The 23,025-nt window shown below is 44.7% G+C and overlaps 1 protein-coding gene across 1 annotated transcript in view; it reads right to left on the bottom strand.

The window, feature by feature from the left end:
- Nucleotides 1–8,706: 8,706 nt before the first annotated feature.
- The window catches only part of KCNH5 (potassium voltage-gated channel subfamily H member 5), a 162,578-nt gene continuing 148,259 nt past the window's right edge, over nucleotides 8,707–23,025 (bottom strand). Inside the window, exon 11 of the mRNA XM_072864508.1 lies at nucleotides 8,707–9,869. Coding sequence (XP_072720609.1) covers nucleotides 8,922–9,869 — 948 coding nt within the window. The 3' untranslated portion in view covers nucleotides 8,707–8,921. The remainder of the gene's footprint in view (nucleotides 9,870–23,025) is intronic.

Below are 23,025 nucleotides of genomic sequence, written 5' to 3'. Positions count from 1 at the left end.
TGAGCTCTGAACACGCAGTGAGTGCAATGGGGTTGTTGGTATTCAAAAGCTAGGTTTAAACTACTAGTTTAGGTGACATTTCAGCTCTGTCATTCTTAAGTACCACCTGAGTGAGCTTGTTTGTCATGCCAGGACTCCTAATTATACCTAAAATAAAAAAAAAAGAAGCTGTTGCCAAACAGCATTTGATGATACAAGTGAAGAAGGCAGTAATTAATCCTGCAGGGACAACAGAGGACTAATTAGAAGCAGAGCAGAAATTTTGTTTTGATTTAGAAAAAAACCCACTTTTTCCATGAGAGCTCGGGTAAGACACCCAATTTACAAATTGAACTGTGACCTCCGTCTAATGGTCCTGGCAGCAGCCCTGGATGCAACTGGATTCCCAATTGCTCAGCCAGCCAGCACAGTGTACCACACCGCTCCTCACCTGCGTGCAATGAGCCGTGCGTGTCCTCTCCTGCCCCACCAGCTGGACGAGGTGGACACCAGCACAAAGGGGGGTTTTTGTGCCTAGGAAATCAAAGTGATGACAGAGAAAAGAGGTGCAACAACTCAGGAAATTCTTCTGAAACCAAGCCCAGGACAGGAAAGCACCTGCGTGTCCTGGCATACCACACATGGAAGTGTTGAGCAGAGCCCTAGGGTCTGCCCGAGGAAATGAAGAGGACTTTTACCAGCGCCACATGGCATCAGCTCAAAGTGCCGCTGGTGGTAAAGTTCACCTAAGGTGTAACCGGAGGAGGAAACCTGAGGAAATGGTCACATGCAGCAGTTGCTCGACTGAGTGTAAGGCTGGTGTCTCACTTGAGTTCCCCTTCTCGAACTGGCTCATTAAAAAACGCAAACACTCCAATCCCTGCCATTCTACGGGACACTGTACTGTTCAAGATTTTCCAAAGATCCATAAATAAAAAAAAAAATTAAGGTTTAACAAAATAGTGCACTGAGATGGCATAAGGTTTTCCCTGTTACTCCTGATTTATTTGGAGACTTGCTGCTAAGCCACTGATCGGAAAGGATTTTTTGAGTAACCCTGTGAGGGATATGGAGGAGGTTACAGAGTCTGGAAAGATAGCTTTTCAGTTAAACCTAACAGGGCCAGGTGTAAACCTTGGAATGTGCCTAGAAAAGCAAGGAATAAGCCCAGGAATAGGGCTGGGCAGACTCTAGGGACATGCACGGGCCCCACGGACATACCCAGACCCTTTGTACAAGCCCAGACCGTTTCAGCAATGGTGTCCACACACTGACAGTGAGAGGAGCAGCCTGAATCCAGAGGGGTGAGAATCACCCACTGATCCAGCTACTAATGAGGAACCTACTTGTAACTGCCCTTCACACGTTTCCTATAGCTTTGGCTGTGCATGTCTGCCAGTGCAACACTGAAAAGCAGCTCAAATGCTACTGCGTTTTGGATGGCATTTTCAGTGCTGGGGAAGGCTGGGGAAGAGGCTGGAAGAGGGAGTGGGTGTTGCTGATGCATGCGTATTAGTCCACTGCTTCCAGAAACTGCATGGTCACCGAGATGTTTTTCTCAGTGTTCGGCATCAAGTGTGGATGTTAGCTGATGCCCAGTGAAGGGCTTAATTTATTTATATGCCTTAGTTTTAGAATATGCCAAATTTCTCTGGTGTCTGCTTGATGAATATCAGCTCTTAGAAATATTCCTTATCTTGAAAACTGGCACCACATTCCTTAGTATGGTATTTAAATTTAAAACCAGAAAATAATGGAACATAACTAAGAACCTTCACATTTTACCTCCTCTCCATTTGTGCTATTAAAACCCACAGAATCACCGAATGACAGAACAACATAGCTTGGAAGGGACCTTTTGGAAATCATTTGGTCCAACTCCCCTGCTCCAAGCAGGGCCAACTTCAAATATAGAGTCCATACATTGATGCTACCTAGTTTGGATATTATATGTCCCTTTCTGACAGGTCTTTGGCAAGCTGCAAGAGCTTTGGCTCTCCTGAAGCCCACATTTTCACCTAAGGCCATCTATATTTGAGTATCCTCTAATGGCTCTTCCCTCTCCCACAGCTGTCACCCCAGAAAGGGCTGCCAGCCCCATCCTTAAATGCTACCTGAAGGAAAGAGGAGTCTGCCAACTTCCAAATAAATAAGTTATGAAGACACAAACAGCCACTATGCAGAGACTAGTAAGTACTGACTTCAGTGGAATATTGTCACCATTTTTGGACACCATTCTTTATATCCTCTCTTCTCCCTCTCCCCTCTCTCCTCCCATTGCACAGCGCAGAGCCAGGGCTCTGCTGTGGTCTGGGCAATCGCCTGACCGTCGGTCACTCTCTGTCTACCTTGGAAGCTCTTCACTACAATTTTTCCTTTTGTTGGACATTTCCAAGCCTTGGCCTCCTTCCACTGCATGACACAGCTCAGCAGTAAGACTCCTAACATCCCCAATACCCCAGAGCAGCCAAAGATCCACATAAGTGGCATGGACTTTCACTGTCCAAAAAGTGACCGGTGATTCCCCTGTGCCTTGGCATTTCACATGGTGATGAAGAACATCTCAACTGCTATATACCCGGGAAAATGGGGGTCTCCGGACTATCCTGCCATGGCATTGGGGTAAAAAGTTAAAAACCTGATCACCACAGGCCAAGAACTGAGCATCTGAGCGTCTTTATGGAGCTCTCATTAGCAGTTTAGGAGCTGAACACTTTGTTTCTGGCCGCATGCTGAGACATTTCGACGTTCCCTGTATGGTTAGTCACCTGTATGAAAGTGCTTCTGTGCTGGAAAGATGGTAAGTGGTCCCTTTTAGAGGTACCTTTATATACAAATCAGGCTGGGAGCTTGAGTTATGCACTGGATTCACTTCATTTACCCTGTAGCAGTCTACAAATCAAGTGTCTAATCTAAAGCCATTACTCTACAGTAAATGATGAGAGACTGGCACCTCCGGAGCATGATTTATCCCACCTGTCTGAAAGACCTGTCTTAAACGGGCCAGATCTGAGTCCCCATTCCAAATGGGTAGCTATACATACCTATGGTGTGTCTATACATCCTTTGCAGGCAGGCAGAAACATACTCTATTTCTCAGTCTGAACTGAATCTGCTCTGAACCAGATAACATACAGCCATGTCATTGGGGGGGGCAGGGGGTGAGGTGGGCTGAGCCCAACCTAATACAAAATCCTTTTAATAGGGCTTTTAATTAAGGCTAATTGATGTATTCGTGGCAGACAGCCAGCTACAGAGTTGGTGCACAGCAATAGTCTCAGACTGTGGGCCAAGCAAGCTTACATCTCCAAGCAGAAAATAATGAAGAAATGCACTTATATCTGCTTTATAGACAATGGAAAAAAAGGTTTGTGAGAATATTGCCCTAGATGCCTGGTTCCACCTGCCTTGTAACAGGAGGCTGATTAACATAACATAATAAATTAATATAATTTATTTATCATGGCCTGGTCAAGCCCTTTCTGAATGCTTCTATCATTTGAGTATTCAAAATCAATATATGCCTTCTTGTCCCACTCTGCAATACAAGGTCAATTTTCTGTATGACTAAATGCACCCTCAGTAAGGATGATTTTATTTTGTTTGTCATTTGTTAGGTATCACAAAGCTGATCTTTGCACAATATTCTTTATGTCAGTATGAAAATTTGCTACTTTTCTGCCAGAAATAATGTGGACTTCTTGTCTATTTTAGCTCCATTCAGCATTTTGCTTTAAGAATGTATTTAATTTTGAAATGTGCTATAACATATTAAAACCAATTAAAAATGTAGAGATCATGTTATCCGTTTGTACCAAAAAAATAAGGAGAAAGTTATAAAAAATATTCCCAGATGTGGAAACCTAGCTGGATCAACTTTTCCTCCCTGTAAGCTCCATGGGAAAGCACCGCTCTGGTGGCACAGACATAGATGAAGGACTGGGGCCATCCAGGAAAATCACAGTGTCTCCTTTTGAAGGAAAGGATTTCTTGAAGGAAATCAGTGCAGATCCAGAAGTGCCAAGAAAAATGCAAACGACTGCTGTTTAGTGCTCACAGCTCTCACTGCAGCTCAGGACGGGAGAGTCACAGAGCCCAGGCTGCCACGGAGAGATGCCTTTCTCCAAAGGAATCCCACTTCTCAAACCCTCTCTAACAAGTATGTTAGCAGCAAGACTATAAAGCAATATAGATCCTATAGACCTGAAGATATGTGTTAACACAGGAGCTTCTGGTAAAAAGAAAGAACGGAAAAAAAGCCCTTACATACAGCCTATTAAAAACAACAATAACAAAACCTGTTAAAACTCTCTTCTGTAGGAAAATGGTATTTGAACACTTTTTTTAAAAAACGGGTATCACTTTGATGCCACCTCACTTAGGAAAAATATTTATTTTAACAATCTGTCCAATTCTGACATCCAAAAAGATAGGTTTGTGTTTTCTAAATGCTCAAAATCCAAGTTAAAAAAAAGTGTCAATTCATTATAATATATCCCTCTACCTCCTCACTCCCAAGTTCCATATTAAACCTTTGACTTTTTATTTTCCCTTTCATTTCAGGACATCTTTTTCCCCAAAAAGCCTCCAAGCTATTTCATGAGCACAACATCTGTTTTCTGACCCATGCAAACGATGACGTCTGTATAACGGTCTCAGTTACTTCCAGAGTGACTGCTCTCGGCTTGCAAATAGTACAACATTATTATTTCTGCAGCTGCCAGTTCTCCAAAATTTTCTGGGATCCAAAATACACTTTAAGGTCCAATAAGATCATCAGATTCACATCTTCAGTTCACACCCGTGTAACAGGGTTGCTTTCCATGTGGTGGTAAATGAAGACTGAATTTGAATCTAGCAATGAGCCCAAACTTCGGTGCCAGCAGCATCGAGTCCCTATAGTTGTGCTACTTCTCAAGAACAGGGAAAAGAAAAATGGGCAAAGCGTAAGTTTGTCACTTCCAGAGTCAGCTCTGCTCTAACCCCTGTCCCCTGGCAAAGAAAGAAAGATGGAAAAAGGGATTTACAAATACAAATTCAGAAGAACTGAATCTTCACTACAACAATTAATTTTTTCAGTTATTATCCTGAAGTGCTGTCCTATCTCTTATATGTAGTATTACACAAAAATGCTATTAAAGGTACTCTAGTTCATTGGCTTTGGAAAGTGTTTACTTTTCTGTACACATTTTATTTCTATTCCAAAGTCCAGAAAGATAAAATCCACTTGTGTGCAGGTAAAATGCTTTGAACACACAAAGCACAGAGTAAGTGCTAAGAATGCTGTTACCTGCATGTGGCAGGAACATCGGTACAGGTATACAGCTCAAAGGAAAGGAAAGCATGCAGTCGAGAGCTCCATCCACGTGGCAGGTAGCTGCTTGAGCACTGGCTTAGGTGGAAGACACACGCCTGTGTCCTTATTGCACTTAATGACTATAGGTGGTTGCTTTCAGTACAAGACTATGATTTATGCTTCTTTAACAGAAAAGGAATGCCCCAGTCAGCAGCACGCTCGATCGCATCATGCACAACCACGAGGGGATGGGAAAGCTGAACCAGTGCCCCAGTAACAACTCCGTGAAACAATATGTAATGCTCCAATCATGAAATTTTGGAGGCAAAGTGCTTCAGAATTGTATAAGCCAAATTTTCAGAGCAATAGCCACCAGAGTCAATCCCGCAAATTGGGCCTCCGGCTGCACCCCCAGCACACAGAGCCTGGGATAGCCCATCGGCAGGCTGCATTCATCACGTTTGCAAGACACCCATCACGCTACTGCCTCGTACAAGGTACAAGCTGGTTCCACTGAACTTGCAGTGGGCACTACTGGAATATCAGAGTCAAAGCAGCACTAGAAGAGGATCTGGAAACACTGTATTTGTTGCAAGAACTTGGTATTTTACACTATTTATAGCTTTTAGCCACTACACATTTTAACCAGTCAAGTTGCACTTGAACTGTAATAGACATTCCGGGCTCAAATAATTTTCAAGGTCAGATTAATCCTGTTACGTGTTCTCACATTGTAAAGTGGCACAAAGTTATACCTGACTTGCAAGATAAACCTAAACAGAGATCCCTTTGCATGCCATTGCAGTAATTCTTGCATCCCTTTGCAGTTCTATCTAGAATTAATATCAGTTACAGAGAAAGAAAAGAAGTCCTTCACAAAGGCAGAGGAATGCCATTAAGGCTAAAGCTTTCTAACAAAGTCACCCCCATTACCCTGCTGGCTCTTTTGCAGCATCACATCGCGGCAGATTCATGCATTCAAGGAACTTTACCAAAATCTGGCCCCCAGACAGCCTGTATGACTCAGCTATTCACTGGGCAGTCGCTGTGTGTCTGTCTTAACCAGCAATCCAAGTCAGGCAAGAACATTCAAATCTTCAAAGCTTGGCACTTAAATTGCACCCCCCAGCTCTGTACTCCAGCAGCCTGCAGCAACCCCGTAACTCCCTAACCCTATAACCCCCTCATTCTTTCAGAGTCCCAGGGTAGGATTTAGAGTAGGACCTTGAAGGTCCTGCTGTTTTGCAGGTGCAGTTTGTCCTTGTAGACCAAAGCATGGTTGCAGAGTTACAGGTTTGCACTTGTGTCAGAATAGCAGCTGCAAAATACAGCTGAAAGTTTTGACAGCGGCAACTGCAGCTGTGGAAAACTATAATGAGCAGGCAGCCCAACCATCAGGCTTTGGGAAGAGTTGTGCCTTTTGGTGGCTTTTTATTCTTCCTTTTTTTTGTCTATAATTTCCTAAAGAAAGGAACTGGAGAAGAAACTGGGCAGAAACAGGCCAGAAAGGAACAGAAAATGAGAAAGACCACCATCGCCCAAAAAGCCTCCATGAATTGACACAACAGAAGCAATGACTTCTTTGGCTTTCTTACGAACTTTTGGGAGTTTATGGGTTTGGATTTTACAGAAGATATGTTCACCCTGAGAAGCAGGTTCCTAATTGCCACTACTGCAAATGATCGTTTGTTTTGGTTTGTGGTTTGTTTTTTTTTTCTGTTTTTCAGGAAGTGATTCAGTTTAGTTTAGTTTCCTAATGTTAAGTAATGGATCTGCTATTGGTGTTTGGTAAGGATGCCCACTAATTATAAACATGTCTTTTATTTACCTGATTGATAGTGATGCCTTGTGGTACATATATGTTTTACTCCAGGCACTTTTGGAAACATGGGATCTTGACGCAAGAGGCCATTTAAGTGTGGAGGGGAAATCCTTCTCTTGAGGGAGCCATTGCACTCTGCTGGGCTGGCCTCAAGCCGTACCGGTTAACAGCTCTGAAGCTGCCATGGCCATTTCTGCTCTGCATGATGTGTATCTAGATTCAAAACCAGTGCAGATGGAGAGGCCAAAAACCCCACCACACTCAGGTGCAGACCCAGGCAGAGTCCAAACCTCAGCTCCAAACAGGAGAACAAACAAGATCCAGTGCAAGAGCCTGCCCTGCTGCAGCCCTGCGAAGCCAGCAGCACTGTGTGGAGGGCAATGTTCCAGCCTAGGAGGTGGAGATGGGGTCTGAGCATGGTTCAAGACTGGTAGATGCTGATGGGAGCCAGCTAAGAGGAGGGTGAGAGCATCTGACACAGACCTAAGGGACTTAGTATGTGTGACGACTGGCTGTGTGGGCACTGGAAGCCTGCTCTTGAAGCGTGTCCCCCCCTCCATGCACTGAAACCTTCCAGGAGTCCAAGGCAAGAGCAGCGGGCAGCACCCTAGGGAGGACTTCATCTCCCCAACACACCCACCGCTCTCCCACCCAAACATTATCATCCAGACGCCTCGGACTAAAGGGAATTTCATCCTGACCAGTTATTTTCTCTCCTTCTGAAAGGCAGTTGCAGACCGATAAACATCCTCAGAAAAGAGAGTGGAGGAGGATTAACTGCAGCCTTTTAACTTCAGGCTTTCAAACCTGCTCACAGGGCTCCCGAGGAGCTGAACTACAATTGCTCTCTCCCTTGCTCAGACCTTGTGCAAAGTCTTTCTGCGAGGGGCAATGGGGGGGACAGCGGGAGAGCAACCTCAACGCTGCGAAAACGGGACATCCTAATGAAGATACTGACAGAACCGGACACCATCGCTGAGTGCTGCGAAGAGAATCTACATAATGTTACTCTAACAGTTCAGTAAAAATGGCATCAGTAAAAGGAGGATTTCAAGAAAGAAGTTACCCCCAAACACGCAGGGAGTGCAGCTGAGAGAGTTTCTGTTAGTTTCATTTTGTTACATAAATCACCATTATTATTTCTTACTTACAATGATAAAAGAGCAGGAGGATACTTGAAATAAAAGGCTGTGCATGCACAATACCCACACGAATAAATTCCAGTGATCCACCCCAGCACCGGACACGGTGCCCTTCCCTGGCCACTGAGCTGAGCCCTCCCTTTAGGAGGAGTAGGGGAATTCATCACCAAATATACAGTATATTGTAATGGAATGATACCAGGAAACAATACTAATTGGAGTCTGAACGTGTCCTCCACATGGTCACGTTAATCTACTGTTTAACTCAGCAGAAAAGATAGTGAGGAAATAAAAGCTCAATTCACCCAGCCTGAGATCAAAACTGTCATGGCAATATTGGCAGGTTAGACCCTGATTCTTTAAATAGTACATTGCCTTTGTTAAACAAAAGTCATTCTTTTATTACATAATAGAGATTATAAATAAATGGAAAGTGTGCATGCAGTCAACTGCATATTATACAAGCAATATCTATGTTAATAATTGTTTTCTTTGGCAGGCCAGAATCCAGCTGGACATGCAATATTTACATATCAAAATCCTTGGTGTGTTCAAGTCATATTGGATGCAAGTGAAAATATATATGTATATATATTTACTGTATACACACACATATATATGTATAAAGGTATATATACACCTCTGCATATATACTGTATACATATATACACATAGGTATATGCTAAAAGTGGATTTCATCTTTTTCTGATTCAGGTGATGCAGGCCTTGAAACGCTAAAAATATCCTGACAGGGTATCTGGGGGGGCCGCTGGGGTGATAAATGAGACTTGGGGGAAGAGATCTGGGGTACGTTCTTTTCGGACAATATTTTTAAAATTTCTGCCACCTGCTTCTCAAGGGCAGCCATCCTACTGCTTAGCAGCTGGATATCTTCTTTGAGTTCGTGCTTGACCTCCTGCAGCGTGGTTTGTAAGGCCTGCTCAGGAATAGGGTAGAAAGGATGCCTAGCATCAGCCTGAATGGGGCTGTGCTCCAGGGGGCTGCGAGTCTCACCAGCTTTATCCAAGCGAAGGTCACTTTTTGTTATTCCACTGTCACAAGAGTCTGTTTTCCTCAGTGGGTTTTTATTTACACCGTTCTCCGAGTCATTGCACTTGGGGTCATCGGACAGCAGCCCCATGGACTCAGCCTTTGTGACGTTGTTCCAGTCCTCCTTCTTCTCCTCGTGGGTCCCCATGGTGTTCTTCAGTCGAAGCCACCCTTTCCCATTCCCGTTCTTCATCCGCATGGGACTGTTTACTTTCAGACATTTTTGGTCTCCGTTTCCATTTGGCTTGAGCTCCATCGCATCCCTGTTGTTCTGCTTCACAGCCTCACTGGTTTTCATGTAAGCCAGGGATGTCTGGATGGGGGTGATCTGAGAGACGGTGACCACGCTGGTGCCTGTGATGGAGGCCCCGTTCTGCACACTTCGGCTTTCCACCTGAAGCTGGTTCCTGTCTGGGTCGATGTGGGTTGAGCCTTGATTACGCATCTCCTTTTGCTGTTTGAATTTCTGGAAGAGTTTCCGCACGGGGTGGTCCACAGGGATGCTCAGCGTCACCTCGTTCTTCTGGCGCAGGCGCTCCTCTTCTTCCTTCTTGACATCGCTGATCTTCCGGAAGATGATCTATGGGGGACAAACCCACAACAGAGTCAGTACTCAAAGGACATCACATATGGCAAACGTTACTGGGAGATGGGGAAACAGTACTGAGAGAAGAGCCGTTTCTCCTTCCTTTCTATCTTGATTTCTCGTAGTGAATTCAAATGGAGCTGATCAAGACACAGTAACCTCAGGTATATGCCACTGCATAGATACATATATATATACACACAGACACTTTCTTAAAAGTATAGATTAAAGGTGGGTTTCACCTTTACTTTTGATGCAGAAGATAGAGCCTTGAAGAACGAAAAATATCCCGACACCAAGAGAAGGAAAGAAACTGCATAAAGAGAAGAAAGGAAGTGAGCAAGAACCCGAATACCATGATACCTACCTACCCATTGCTCACACTCATACCTGCTCTGCCACTATCTTTAGTACAGACCAAAAGGAAACAGTAATTCAGTGGAGACTACACAGCTGTATGTTTAACTCAGCGTACACACCCTTCCAGAGACCGGAAGATCCAAATGTGCTCAATACTTTTTAGCTCTGCTTACTGCTAGTTTTATAACAATGGCTGGAGGGTGCAATTAGGTTCCCCACGTGCCATGTTCTGTGGCTTCGCACAGCAAAACAAGCGTTTCCTGGAGAGTTTATACGTCTAATACGTTTGGGTGTACTGGGAGCACCATGGAGAAGCAGCCTAAGAGGGGTGTGTGATTATAAAACCCAGCAACATCCACTGTTTTGTGATGCCATACCATTTAACGCTGCAATTATTTCATCCTGCAGCATCTCTCAGGCCTCTATAGAAAAAGGAATCTGAGCCTCAAGCTGTGGAAGGATCCACAGAATAAAAACCTTTCTGTTGATTTTATGCATGTTACTCACATGAAATAAATTTTTTTTTTTTTTAGGTTCATCCAGTTTTCTTGAATGTGGGACTGAGGCAGGATAGGGAAACTCTCGTTCTCTGGATAATGATACTAAAGTGAAAAGCAGCACGTGATTAAATGCAAATATGGACTGTGTAGGGATAGTGTTGGTAAGAAAAGTAAAAGAAAGCCCCTGCAATACACAAACAAAACTCTGTGACAGCTAGATGTAAGTTTTGAAGTATCTGTTTGAGTATCTATATTTCAGTATCTATTTACTTTTTATAAAAAGGCTTCTCACGCCTGTCCATATTTGCAAAGGAATAGTTGCTTTCAAGTTTCACATCTTCAGAAGTCGGCAGAGGAGTGCCACGATGGCTACAGCTCCTCCCCTGCATGAATCTGGGATGAGCTGGACTTCAAAGCTTCATTAGAGAGCCTTCAAACGCAGTAAATATATCCTTGTGTGCTGCTGACAGATACAGCTGCTTATAATAATTTGGAAAGTTAACATGTTTATTAGAATCCCAGTTTAAAAAAAAAACCAACAGAGAAACATGGTAGATATGTTCATCTGACTCTTCTGACCTAGATGCAGCAACACGTACACTCGTTTGGAAGCTCCCCTTCATTAGTGCCTACCCTCATGGAGCAACTCTCCCTCTCGGACAAGCCACTGGGGACAGCAAATAAATGCAAGAGAAGTTGCCCTTGATTCAAAATCAAGTAATTACATTTAATTGAAGCCACACTCTCTAAATGAAGATTTGGAAGGTGGGTTGTGTTGTTTTGTTTGTGCCTTTCTTTCCCTGGAGGGCAGCGTGGCACCTCTGGCAGATGATGCAATGCTGAAAGCAACCAGCTGTAAGGATGTGTCCCCAAGATGTGTTTCAGAGAAGATGGCCGGTTCCTCTGCTGGTCTCCCCGTCTGGCTGTGCTGCTCTGCCCTGTGCTGTGCCAGGCCAGAGTGGCTGGGTCCGAAAACATCTGGGGTGGGGAAAACATCCTCCACCCAATGTTTCCCTGCTCTGTGGCCATGGCCCTATTTCACAGCTGGAGCACCCTCCTCTCCCCCAGCCAGCTTGTGCCTGGCCGGTGGTGGCTGGAAGCAGTCGGGGATGCTGCGAGGCAGGCAGCTGCCTGCAGCCTGGCAGGGGCTTGCAGCGCTCCCGTCTCCAGAGCAGCACTGAATGCCCAGTCCAGAGAAGCAGGAGGTAACTTTGGTAACTTCTGTCCTGCCAGCCGCTTATAAAGACCAGAGCAACAACAACGAAGACCACTGCACCAGCTTTTGATTCCTCTCCAAACACTTGCCCTTCACTGGCAACTACCCTCATCTCTCTTTTTTGCCCCAGTCTACTCTTGTTCTTTCATTTCTCCCTTTTCTCCTCTCAGTTCAAAACTTCTCCAGCCAGAGTTTATCTCCCGTGATTGCTGCTGCTGCCTTCTGCAGAAGAAAAGTCAAGACTTCATTAATTTGACACTGCCTGTACCTCACACTACTGAAGTGGACCCTCCAGAAAGCCAGGAAATTACTTTGTTCTTCTCCGCCAGAGGCTTTGCCCCAGAACCACTTGGCCAGACATCACTCGGATGAGCTGAGCCCACTGGCACGGGGGTCTGAGCCCAAGCGCTGCTGTGCCCCAGCATGGAGCCAACGCTTTGGGGGAAGCTGAATGTGTCCCTGCTGCAGGGATGGGCAGCCGAGGTGATGAACGCCATTAGATTTGCAGTGCAAATCTGCTCTGGCCAAGTGAGACCAAGGACCCAGTAACCACTCGCAGATGTGGGCTTTCTCCCCACTTTACATACATGCAGTGGAGAAGACACATTCCCAAGACACGTTCCCTGCTGTCACCTCCCCAGGAGGAGATTTTCCTTCAGTCTCTTGTAGGACGCAAGCAGGAGCCTGGCAGAGCTCTCCAATAAATCATTTCCTCTTTCTCTGCTTGGGACAGAAACCTTGAATGATTATGGGCAGCTCCTTTGAAGAAGCAGGCCTGCTGCAGTCTCAATTAGTGCTGAAAATGCCTGGGGACTGGGAAATCCAGGGCTTAGCTGTGAGTCAAGAATTCAGGACTGATCTACCTTGGTGGAGCTGTGTTTCCAAGGAAGCAAAGGTGGGCTGACGCACAGCCCTGTGCCCACCCTCCCCTTGGCTTTCTCATGAAACCTGGATGTGTTCACAGGTGTTTGCTATTTTCTTTTTCACTCTGAAATGCATAACCAAGCAGACCCTCATATCCCAGCTGACACTGTGACATTATGGCACGTTGGAGACTGGGGTCTTGTTCACCCACTGAACTACTCTGTCACCGCAAGGAAACCATTTCACCCCTGCATCACCCCATGGAGACTGTCCCCTCTTCAGGACATCCACCCTCAACCAAGGGAGCGCTACGCCTAGCACAGCAGGGACCTACTCTTAGTCAGGACTACTCAATATCGTTAGAATATGTACAAGTAAAAGAAAAGAAAGATCTTCTTATACAGACAAAGAACTGGGGGAAAAAATGAGATGTGAATTCTAGCAGTAATAGTTGTTCTGCATTACCAAATTTTTCCATATTAGGAATGTTTTCATGTGGTTGGATTTAATCCACTTCCACAGTGGTTTAACCTAAGCCAGATCAGGATTAAATGTGTTTACATGGAGACTTAATTCTATTAATGTCTAGTAACTATTACTGGCTATTTTTCTCTATAAATAACAGAAAAACACCTCATGCAATCTGACATTCCTCAGCAAATTGGGAGAGGCTTATTTTGAAATCTTAAATTGGATGAGCTATTTCAGTTGTCCCTGACCTTTTTCAGAGAGGTTACACATAGGCCTGTCCAAACATATGTCCCAGGAATAGACAGAAACCCCAAAGGAGTTAATCAGAAGAAAATGAATTAACTGTGTATATAGCACATCTCAAGGAGTAAAGAGCCATACCCCTGTCTCATGGCAAGTGCTAAATTCATTAATGTGACGGAGATTCAGTGTAGGACTTCATTTCTTTTACAGATATGAAAGACTGCCCTGTGAGACACAAATCCTGTCTCATGAGACCAGGTTCGTGTTTTTCTTGCTTTTAATGTATTTATTTTGGGAAGGAGGGGGAATGGAGGTGACATTAATTATTGAGCTGGCAAAGGTTAAGTAGAAGTCAACTGATGGCCAGCCCTGGGAACTGAAGTATTTAGGTCATCTACGAGGCAGGCACAGAGAACACAACAGCAACTTGAGATTCTCCATTTGATCTTAATCCCAACCTCCTTTCCCTCCCCTCCGTGCCGAGAGGTAACTCGCTGTGACTGCGAACTCAGCCCATCACCGCTTCCAAAGAGGGACCTTACCAAAGGTACTGGCAACAGGTACATTGCTGCTGGAGCAGCTCCTGTGAGGTGCCAGCCTGTATAACCGAACCCAAAGCCAAGTGCAGATGAGGGCAGCAGCAATGAGAGGCTGGGGAGCCAGCTCAAGACTGAGACACACACAAGTTCTCCCATGTACTGCTGAACTTATCAGTAAAGCTGTGGTCTTTCCAGATGCTTTGAAATGCATCCCCTGCCTGCTGTCTTTTTTTGTACCAGTACTGCGAAAATCATCCCTCCACGACCTTGGTCCATTCACAAAGACCCCTTAATAAGTGACTCCAAGGAAGGATTAAAGAGCTGGTAAAAGTCTTGAAGAATTACAGCAAGTTCATAAAAGCGGCAAATATTTGAGCAGAGATCATCCCGTCCCGTTCCTGGAACATCCCATGCTGCTGTTAGTGGTGTTCAATACGCGCCTGCCCCTCACCACAGAAATTCACAGAAACGTATAATGGCACAGCAAAAGGGCACACAATTGTCATGGTGATGAATATAGCGGGTGTGCACCGAGTGAGAGAGAGGGAAAGCCACACAAGGCCATCAACGTAAAGATTTTCACAGTGATTAATAAACTCTGGGTGCCCAAGCTGAGGCATCCTACAAATGTGGCTGATGGGCAAGGGATGCTGGAGTCCTGCAGCAAGGGGAGACCCTGTCCTAGGAGAACTGGCTTGACTCAGCTCACCAGATGTTTATGCAGCACCAAAAACTGGAACAGAAAGCAAACACAACATTTCAGCCCCCACAGCTACATACAGCCATGTACAGCAGACAGAGGAGCCCTGCCACGTGGCTGGATTGGGGCCGCAATCAATAACCGACAGGTCACACTCATTAATGCATAGGCTAGGCTAATGCGGGTGTTGGTCACCTCTCAAAAATTGCTTCCAGACGTAACTATCTTGTCTGTATTAATGTCTTGTAGAAGCCCCATCTCCCTCGCATCTGGCTACTCACAATCTAATGTATTTGTCCAGATCTCTGTATTTTTGTTCCCATTTAATACAGGAACATCCTAGAAGGCACTTTAATTCAATATTGTGGCCCTGAAGACAACTACTCACTGTTCCCCTCCCCAGCAGCACTGAAAATTAGATCAGTGAAATGATCCAGGTTAATAAATTTGAAGAAATAAATAGGTCTTTTTTTAACCTGGACCATGCCAGTGACCCATCTGACAGCACAGACCCACAGTTGTACTGGAAAACACTGCAGATGGAGTGAGTGGGATGAGTGGATGGAGCGAGTGGGAACTTCCCAAGCTGGCTGCAGCGACGGAGGCAGCGTGTCAGGGAAATGCACCGTCCCTTGGACCACACTGACGAGCTGGCAGCTCCCGGCTCGCCTGCGCCTGGCTGAGACCCACAGAACAGCTCCTTCACCGGCTGTCAGATCCCACCAGAGGGATTTGATCTAGTCCACGTCCTACAGGAATGTCTAATTCCCACAAAAAGGGTCAGTGTCCTCACAAGGTGTGTTGGTCTTGGCACCCTTTTATACAGGTCCTTTTCTGGAAATAGGAGAGCTGTCTTCCATTGCCTCCTTGGCCTGAAACGATTCAAGACGAGTCCTTCACACAAGCTTAGCTGAAGCTAGCAAATGGATTTTAACATTTTTGATGATATAACCAATATCAGACAAATACTGCAATCACATATACCTCATTTTCTTCGGAAAATGCTAAAAAACCCCATTCATGCCCAGGCTGCACAACATAAAACAAACTTTTGTAAAGATGTTTGCAAAAAATACTATTAATTTTTACATCTTGGAGTGCATTGTAGAAAAGTAATTGCCATTTTTCTCATGTTAATGAGGGAAGCGAATTTGTGTCAGATCCAGGATTTAGACACAGGATACACCAGCCCATGCAGTGCTCAGACGAGTGTGCTATTTTCCTGCTTCTAAGAACAAACTACAAAATACACCCTATTTCCAGAGCACAGACACTCAGAACAGGGTTCAGCTACAAAGCCCGTGTCTGCATCTGAATTCATCCTCCAGGAGCCCTGCACAGTCGAGGGAGAGAAAAAGGCACTTGGAGGATGTGAGTCATTTCACCTGCAGCTAGATGTTAAAACAGGTCAGATAAGCTGTACCCTGAAATGCCTGTTTGTCTCCTGTGTCTATACAGGGAGCTTTGTGCACGTCCCTTGGATGCAGACATCCTCCACGTGATGGTGGGTAAGAAGTAGCCAAACCCCTGCCTATAGCAGTGCGAATGTCAGGGTTTGGTGCAGATCGTGTAAAAAGCCTTCCTGTACAGCTTTTCTCTCTGTGTGTGTACTATGCCCTTCATCTGATGCTATTTTTAGACCCCCCAGCATGCTGGGTTATTGCCAGTTCCCGGCTGGGATGCATTCCCCACCCAGCCTCAGAGACCAGCCAGTCCTTCCAGATAAACACTATTATTTTAAAAGCTGCAGAGGGAGGATGAGCGACTGCTGCGCAGAAGACCATGCCAGATTGGCTGGTCCAAGTGAAAGCTTGTGAAAAAACCAAACATTTTGCGGGCACAGAGCAATCAGATGAACCACTAATAGGGAAGGCAAGCCCCCCTGTTCTTACCATGCTCCCGGGAGAACCTTCCAGCGGTTGGTGGGGAACTGAGCTCATCTCCCTAGGAAGCTCCTAGGAAGTTGGAGCCCACCTGGGATGGCTGTGGCTGCTCCCGTATAACCACCCTTTTGCATTGCAAAGCTCATCCCACTCCCAGGTGTTGCAGGACAGATCCTGCTCAGATCTCTCCCACCGCTGGCACTGTGCGCTACTAAGGACTGTCATCACCAGCAAACCCTTCCCAGGCCATTGATTTGATGTGCTCAGGTGAGTCTAGGATGCTTCATCCCCCAGTCCTTGAGGACTAGTCCTCTCTAGGAGCCTTCAGTTGTCCAAACAGGAGATACCTGGCACTCTCTTTTTTTTGATATTCTGAAAACTAGGCCAGTCAAGCCCAATTTCTCATGTATAACCTTTGGTAAACAGGCTTGCTCCAAAGCATGGTCAGAAACCCTCTAGTGAATATGACAGTGACAAGAAACCTGGCAGAAATGGAAGGGAGCTGAAGCCACAAAAAGCGAGACCCAACAGAGACTGAAGCCAGGGCACCTCTTTCCAAATGCAAACTGCATTTAGGCCGCTTCACCTAATTTACTCCTGTAAATCTCTATGTCCTCTTAGCTCACTTTATTAATCTGCACTCTGAGGATGCAGAATAGATGGCCTGAAATGATGGCTTTATTGTTCTTCTGCTCTGTACACTCCTCAGATAGCTTTACTTTGATGTGAAATTCAGCCTCAAAAACAAATTGCTCTAACAACTGTTTTAATTGCTCTCCAGTAAATTCTCCTTAATCCTCCTGTCCCAGGAACTGTTTTGTGTTAAACCATTGCTCCATCTGCGTGTGGGAAAGGAATCACTGTCCTTGGCTGTGCAGTGAAAATGACTGACTGCTGAGCAATTAGTTAATCTCCAGGATAGGAATATTTGACTAAACAGTCTTTCATGCTGGATTTTGGAGGAAAAGAAGATTTTTGTAGGTTAGTCTGCTGGCTGCTTGAAAGAAACAGTAAATAATAGCCTTTCTGCAAATTTCCATTGATCCTGACTTCACAGACACAGTAGCATGCAAAAGCAAAAGCTTGCAACCAAGCACATTTTAATTTTGCTTTGGAGAAACTGTATTCATGTCATTTCCTCCTAAGCGATTATAGAATTGACTTGTAAGAGATGTGAAGATTCCCAATCCAAGTAACAAAGTGATGTCACTTCAACAAAAAGAGAATTATTTCCATGATGCTAAAAAAGCCCTTTTCGGGGAAATTTAATGGCATTTTATGTGCAAGAAAGGGGTTAATCCTTTCATCATGACTTAATAAAGATCTCTGTCCTCCAAGTTGCTCATCTAAAGAAAAAGTGGGGCACGTAGGGAGGGAGAGACCCTTCAGAAGAACCCAACAACAGCCAATAACTGATTTCCCAGAGCCCAGAACTTCCATCACCTCATTACTGCTTGCCCTGTGTTTTAGAAATTGGTTACTGTAGGTCAGATTTTAATCTGGTTCCATTTTGTGTTTGCAATCAATTTGCATGGCACCCGACTACTCTTGCAGAGAGACATCTGTGCCTGCTGACAGTCAATTAGCCTGATCTGCATTTGCGAACAAGCACGCATATGAAGAAGAGAGTGGTTGAGAGTTTTGCCCCATCTACTTCATACTTGGTATGGATCTGAAGTCATCCTGTTTTACTTTAAAACATGTCTGGATTGAAGAAGAAAGAGAAGAGAAGCAGGCAGAGATCCAAGTCACATTTGTCACAACCCCAGAGCATCATGGCTCAACACGTACAGCACCAGGCTGGGATTCAGGAGGATGGATTATTCTGCTGGCCCGACCTTTGGCCAGGTGGGACGTCTTGTGCAAATCACACTGTCCCTTCATGTCTCCATCTCTCCCAGTGTAAGAGAGGATAATAACACTGCTCTCATTTCTGCAGTTAATTGGAAATCCCTCTATCATTGCTAACTATTTACAACCGAGAGACTAGGATCCATGGCTGGTAGCAGAGAGAGGCCACTGTTTTGGCCTATTGCCAAAAATGAGACTGTTCATTAAAAAAACAGCCTTAAAAAAATATACATAGGTGTTCTCAGGATTTCAACTCAAGATTAAGGGCCCAAGGCACTGCTGCACTGAGACATCTAGGGCAGTGCACAACGGATGTGCAATGCTACATGAAGTCCTTTCCCGATGCCCTGATACATCAGTCAAACCTTGATTAAGGGTAGCATTGACACCTACTTTGCAAGGAAGGATCAGTCAAATCGCTCGGGCTGAGTGATGGGCACTGATTCTGCAAAATGGTGTGATTACACGTTTAACTAACCATGTGCTAAGCTAAGGAGTCAGATTGCCAAAAGAAATGCCAAAGCCTCTTACTCTGTTTGCACAACTGCACACATTTACGCCAACCACAAGAGCATTTTTTGAGAGCAGCTCAGTCTCCTGAATCAGGAGCTCTTCTGTTCTTCCAGTTTCCCTGACCTGAGCACCTCCTGCCCATACATTCAGCTCTTACAGACGCCTCCTTCTCTTCAAACCCCAGGGGAAAACAATGCATGGATTTTCTGCTGCTGCAGGCTTAGCTGTTATATCTGATGCCTGCTGGGCTCTGTGTTTCTGCTCAGAAAGGGATGCTGAAGAAGGGCACTGTGCACCTTTGGAAGTAGGGAGCTTTGTCATGGCTTTTAAACAAGACTTTGGAATTGAAACTGATCACTTCTTTTGCTGCTTTGCCCTCACTATTTTCTGTTTCCTTTGCTTTAACCAAACAGCAGATGCCCTAGCATGTTGTAGCACAGCCAGATTCAGACCCATTTCTCCAATACTATCATCAAAGACAGCAGAAAAAACCTTCCACATACAAAATTATTTAAAACAATAAACCAGAAAGGCTACTTCATTTATGAATTTATGGTATATTTCAACCAGGGTCTATTGCTGGTTGGCCTAGTTTAGGGTCAGCCCATTGCAGAGAGGAGTATGGATCTGTGTGGCCTCAGAAGAGACTGAACTGTGACCATGATCCAAAGAGACACAGTCCCTCCTATGGGGCTCCTCTCACAACTGGGGGCAATGAAACCCAGCTTTAGCCTCCTAATTCCTTTTCAGGACCGTAAATCCTACACTGAACTCAATACAAAGACTAAATTGGACTGGGGAGCTGAAATACTTTGTTGAATCAGGGCCTAATTTGTTTTCTGTATACAACACAGAGATGCTTAAACATAGGGAAATTGAGCAGAGAGCAATTTTGGGATAACTCTTGCAGTGTAACTATTACTGAGTAGTGTCTCATGGGGACCCTTGTTCCCTCTCACTGGTTAGGTTTATCCACTTTGTGATTTAAACTCACGCCTTCCTTTACTCCATAACAACTCTTCCATGTAAACAAGTCTAGCCTGGGTTGGTCATTTGGTGGGTGAGAAAACTAAATGGTTCCTCCTGTTCTCTGCCTCCTTCTGCCAACTTCTCCTTCTTGCAGATATGCTCTTGATGGAGAGTATCATGTACTCATCTCTCCTTCCCCTTCCCCTTTCCCTTCCCCTTTTCTTCCTTACTGAAGCAGTTAGTAGAGGGAGCAAAGGGCAGGGGAGATATTTCTCCTACTTCTTTGCCTGGCACTAAGGCAGAGAGAAGAGCAGATTTCTAACACTCTTGCTGGACTTTCTTTCCTTCCATCTTGCAGATATTTCTTGCTCTGTATGGCACAGAGCTCCTGCAAGAAGGGAAGCTGAGGTAATTATAGAGACCATGGTGGATTTCCAGCCCCTGCAGACGGCTAAAAAGCTAAGCTCAATAGACCCAAGATCTTTCACTGGATGTGGAGGAGAATCCCAGCAAAAACGGTCTCAACCCACCACAACAAAACCATCTCATGACTTTTAGAACTCCACATTGACGTAAATAGCTGGTGACACATACCACCAAGTGGTGCACTAAGACCATGTTGCCATCACCAATCCTGCCAGCACATCACCATTAGGTACCATAGGGCTCAAGAGTTGAAGGGAGCTTCCCATTGCCTCCTAGCCCAGCTGTGGGGTGGTGTGCTCGCTGCGAGACAGTGCCCCTTCAACAGGACAGCTTCCAACTAGATCAGGCAGGCTTGGTCCTTGCAAACTTGTATTGGCCATCGGATCAATATCTGCTATTGGCACCGGCCTAATGAAATGTCAGTAAGCAGCAGTGTCAATTGATTCAGGCTTTGCTGTGATGCAGATCAGTTACGGTCTGTGCATTTTATTACAGATGATTAAAAAAAGAAACTCTTCAAAGAAAGCAGCCTTCGCTTTGCCCAGTGCAGTATCTCCTAAGAGTGATATGCTTCTGAGCATAAATAGAGAAGATAGTTCAAAGCTTCCAGATGACAGTGGGGTGGTTTGAGCTTGGGGCAGACTGCAGGAATGGTGCTCTCTGGGATAGTGAAAAGTGCAAAAAGACTTTTCAAGCTGCTCTTCAGCCTGATTTAACTTGGAACAGAAAATCAATCATCAATAATAATATGTAGTACTAATCTACCACTCTTCTTTCTCTGTATTGGAGAAAGTACGACTCATGTTGCTGCCTCTTTTGCCAGATGCCAAAACGAGGGCACAGAGAGGTCATATATCACTTGCCCAGGGTCACTGAGCTGCTTAGTGGATGAGCGACAGGGATGGAACCAAGGTTTCCAGCCCAGAGCCCCCATAGTAGGAAAAGCCATACTGTAAAAAGATTAAACATATAAATATAAAGATATTTATTAAAGTAAAATAAAATTATTAAGATAATAATGCACTTTCTTTTCACTACTGTCCAGTCTGGGAAATATAGTTCTGGATTTTAAATAGTTGGAAGGGCTCAACTGTAGTTGCAGTTAATTGCTGAAATTAAATCCAGTCCAGGACAACTTTACTGCTGTTCCGGTTTGTGTTGGAAGAGGGGTGGGGAGGTGGGCAGCACTATCTCTGTTTATTTAGTGAAAATTTTCAGACGGTCTTGCTTTTATTCCAATGAAAAATGTCACAGTCTTCATGTCTGGCTTCTGGCCAGCCCTACTTGTGACAGACCCAGTATTCCTGCATATCTCTACCACAAAGCCACACAGAACATGGGCCCAGGGGATTTGCAGAATTCGTGTTTTGTTCTCTGTGGTTTTGCCTCTTCTGGGTTTCTGCCTGAAGACAAAATGGTCTCAATAAATGCCTAAGAGAGACTCTCCATTTACAAAGTAATACATCAGCAAAAGAATTGAGAATTGTTCCCAAAATGAACTATTCTCTCCTCTCTACTTTAAGTGGAAATTTAAATTAATTGGAATCATTATGCATTTTTTTTTCCTTAAATATTACTGTACCAGACTATAAAGTCCCTGAAATTTAATCTGAAGCCTTCAGACTTGAAAAAGTGCTTTGCAACTGAAAGCTTGTTGATTTTTTTCCAGCTATATCCATTGGTCTAACAAAAGATAACACCCCTTGCTATCATCAGCCTTGCTTCTGACATTGAGGACATTCTACCTGGCTTTCAGAAACTTTGGTTTTATACGGAATGTGCTACCAGCTACTCTGTTTGTTCACTTCATCATTTTCAAGGTTTTGTTAATGTATTGAAAAGCTTTTATAACAGGAGCTTCAATTAAAACAATGTACGTCCAGTGCCATGCGATGTAGAACACCATCAGTTTTGCCTGGAAGTGATGATTCAGAAATGAAGAAATAATTTTAAAGGGCAGAACATATGAACAACAGACCCAAATGAAAAGGGACAATGGGCAGCCTCTGTACCTCGAAGAGCCAAGGCATCAAACCTTGTTGTATCTTTCCATATTACAGAACAGAGAGGTAAAATATGCTGCTCTGTCACTGTCAGACATTCCTCACCTGAACCAGGTCTAATAGTGGAGACTAGTTTGGTGGGGAAAGCCACTGACTGCAGATTCAAGCTAATTCAAAAACATGGTAGTATTCCTGCGTGGACCAGACTTAGGCTGGTGGCTGGGCAGTCATTTGCTTGTTTCCTATTTGCTTCTAGATCCCAGTCAAGGACCTGATCTTTTAAATGCTCGTGGGGCTGAAAGTGAGGGCACATCTATGCCACACAACAGAGAAGGGCACAAGGACCCCTGTTGTAGCACAGTAGTGTTCCCCTGCAGAAAGGCAGGATTAATTAGGCTCAGTCAGAGCCGCTCTGATCTGGCTCTGCTGCTTTCAAGCCCAAAACTCACACTCACTGCACCATGGTTCTGCTTTCAGCCAACCAGCCATGCCAAAATTACCTCGGAGTTACTTCTTTTCCTTCTTGACCCATAAATACAGCCTGTTGCCGTATCAGAGAAGACTAAACCTGCCTGGACCAAATTCAGGGAAGTGCTGCCAGTGCTCACTCCC

The sequence above is a fragment of the Ciconia boyciana genome, chromosome 6 (assembly GCF_034638445.1).
Source record: "Ciconia boyciana chromosome 6, ASM3463844v1, whole genome shotgun sequence".
NCBI lineage: Eukaryota > Metazoa > Chordata > Aves > Ciconiiformes > Ciconiidae > Ciconia > Ciconia boyciana.
The sequence above is the reverse complement of the archived record's forward strand: the minus strand, read 5'-3'. Positions and strand labels throughout refer to the sequence as shown.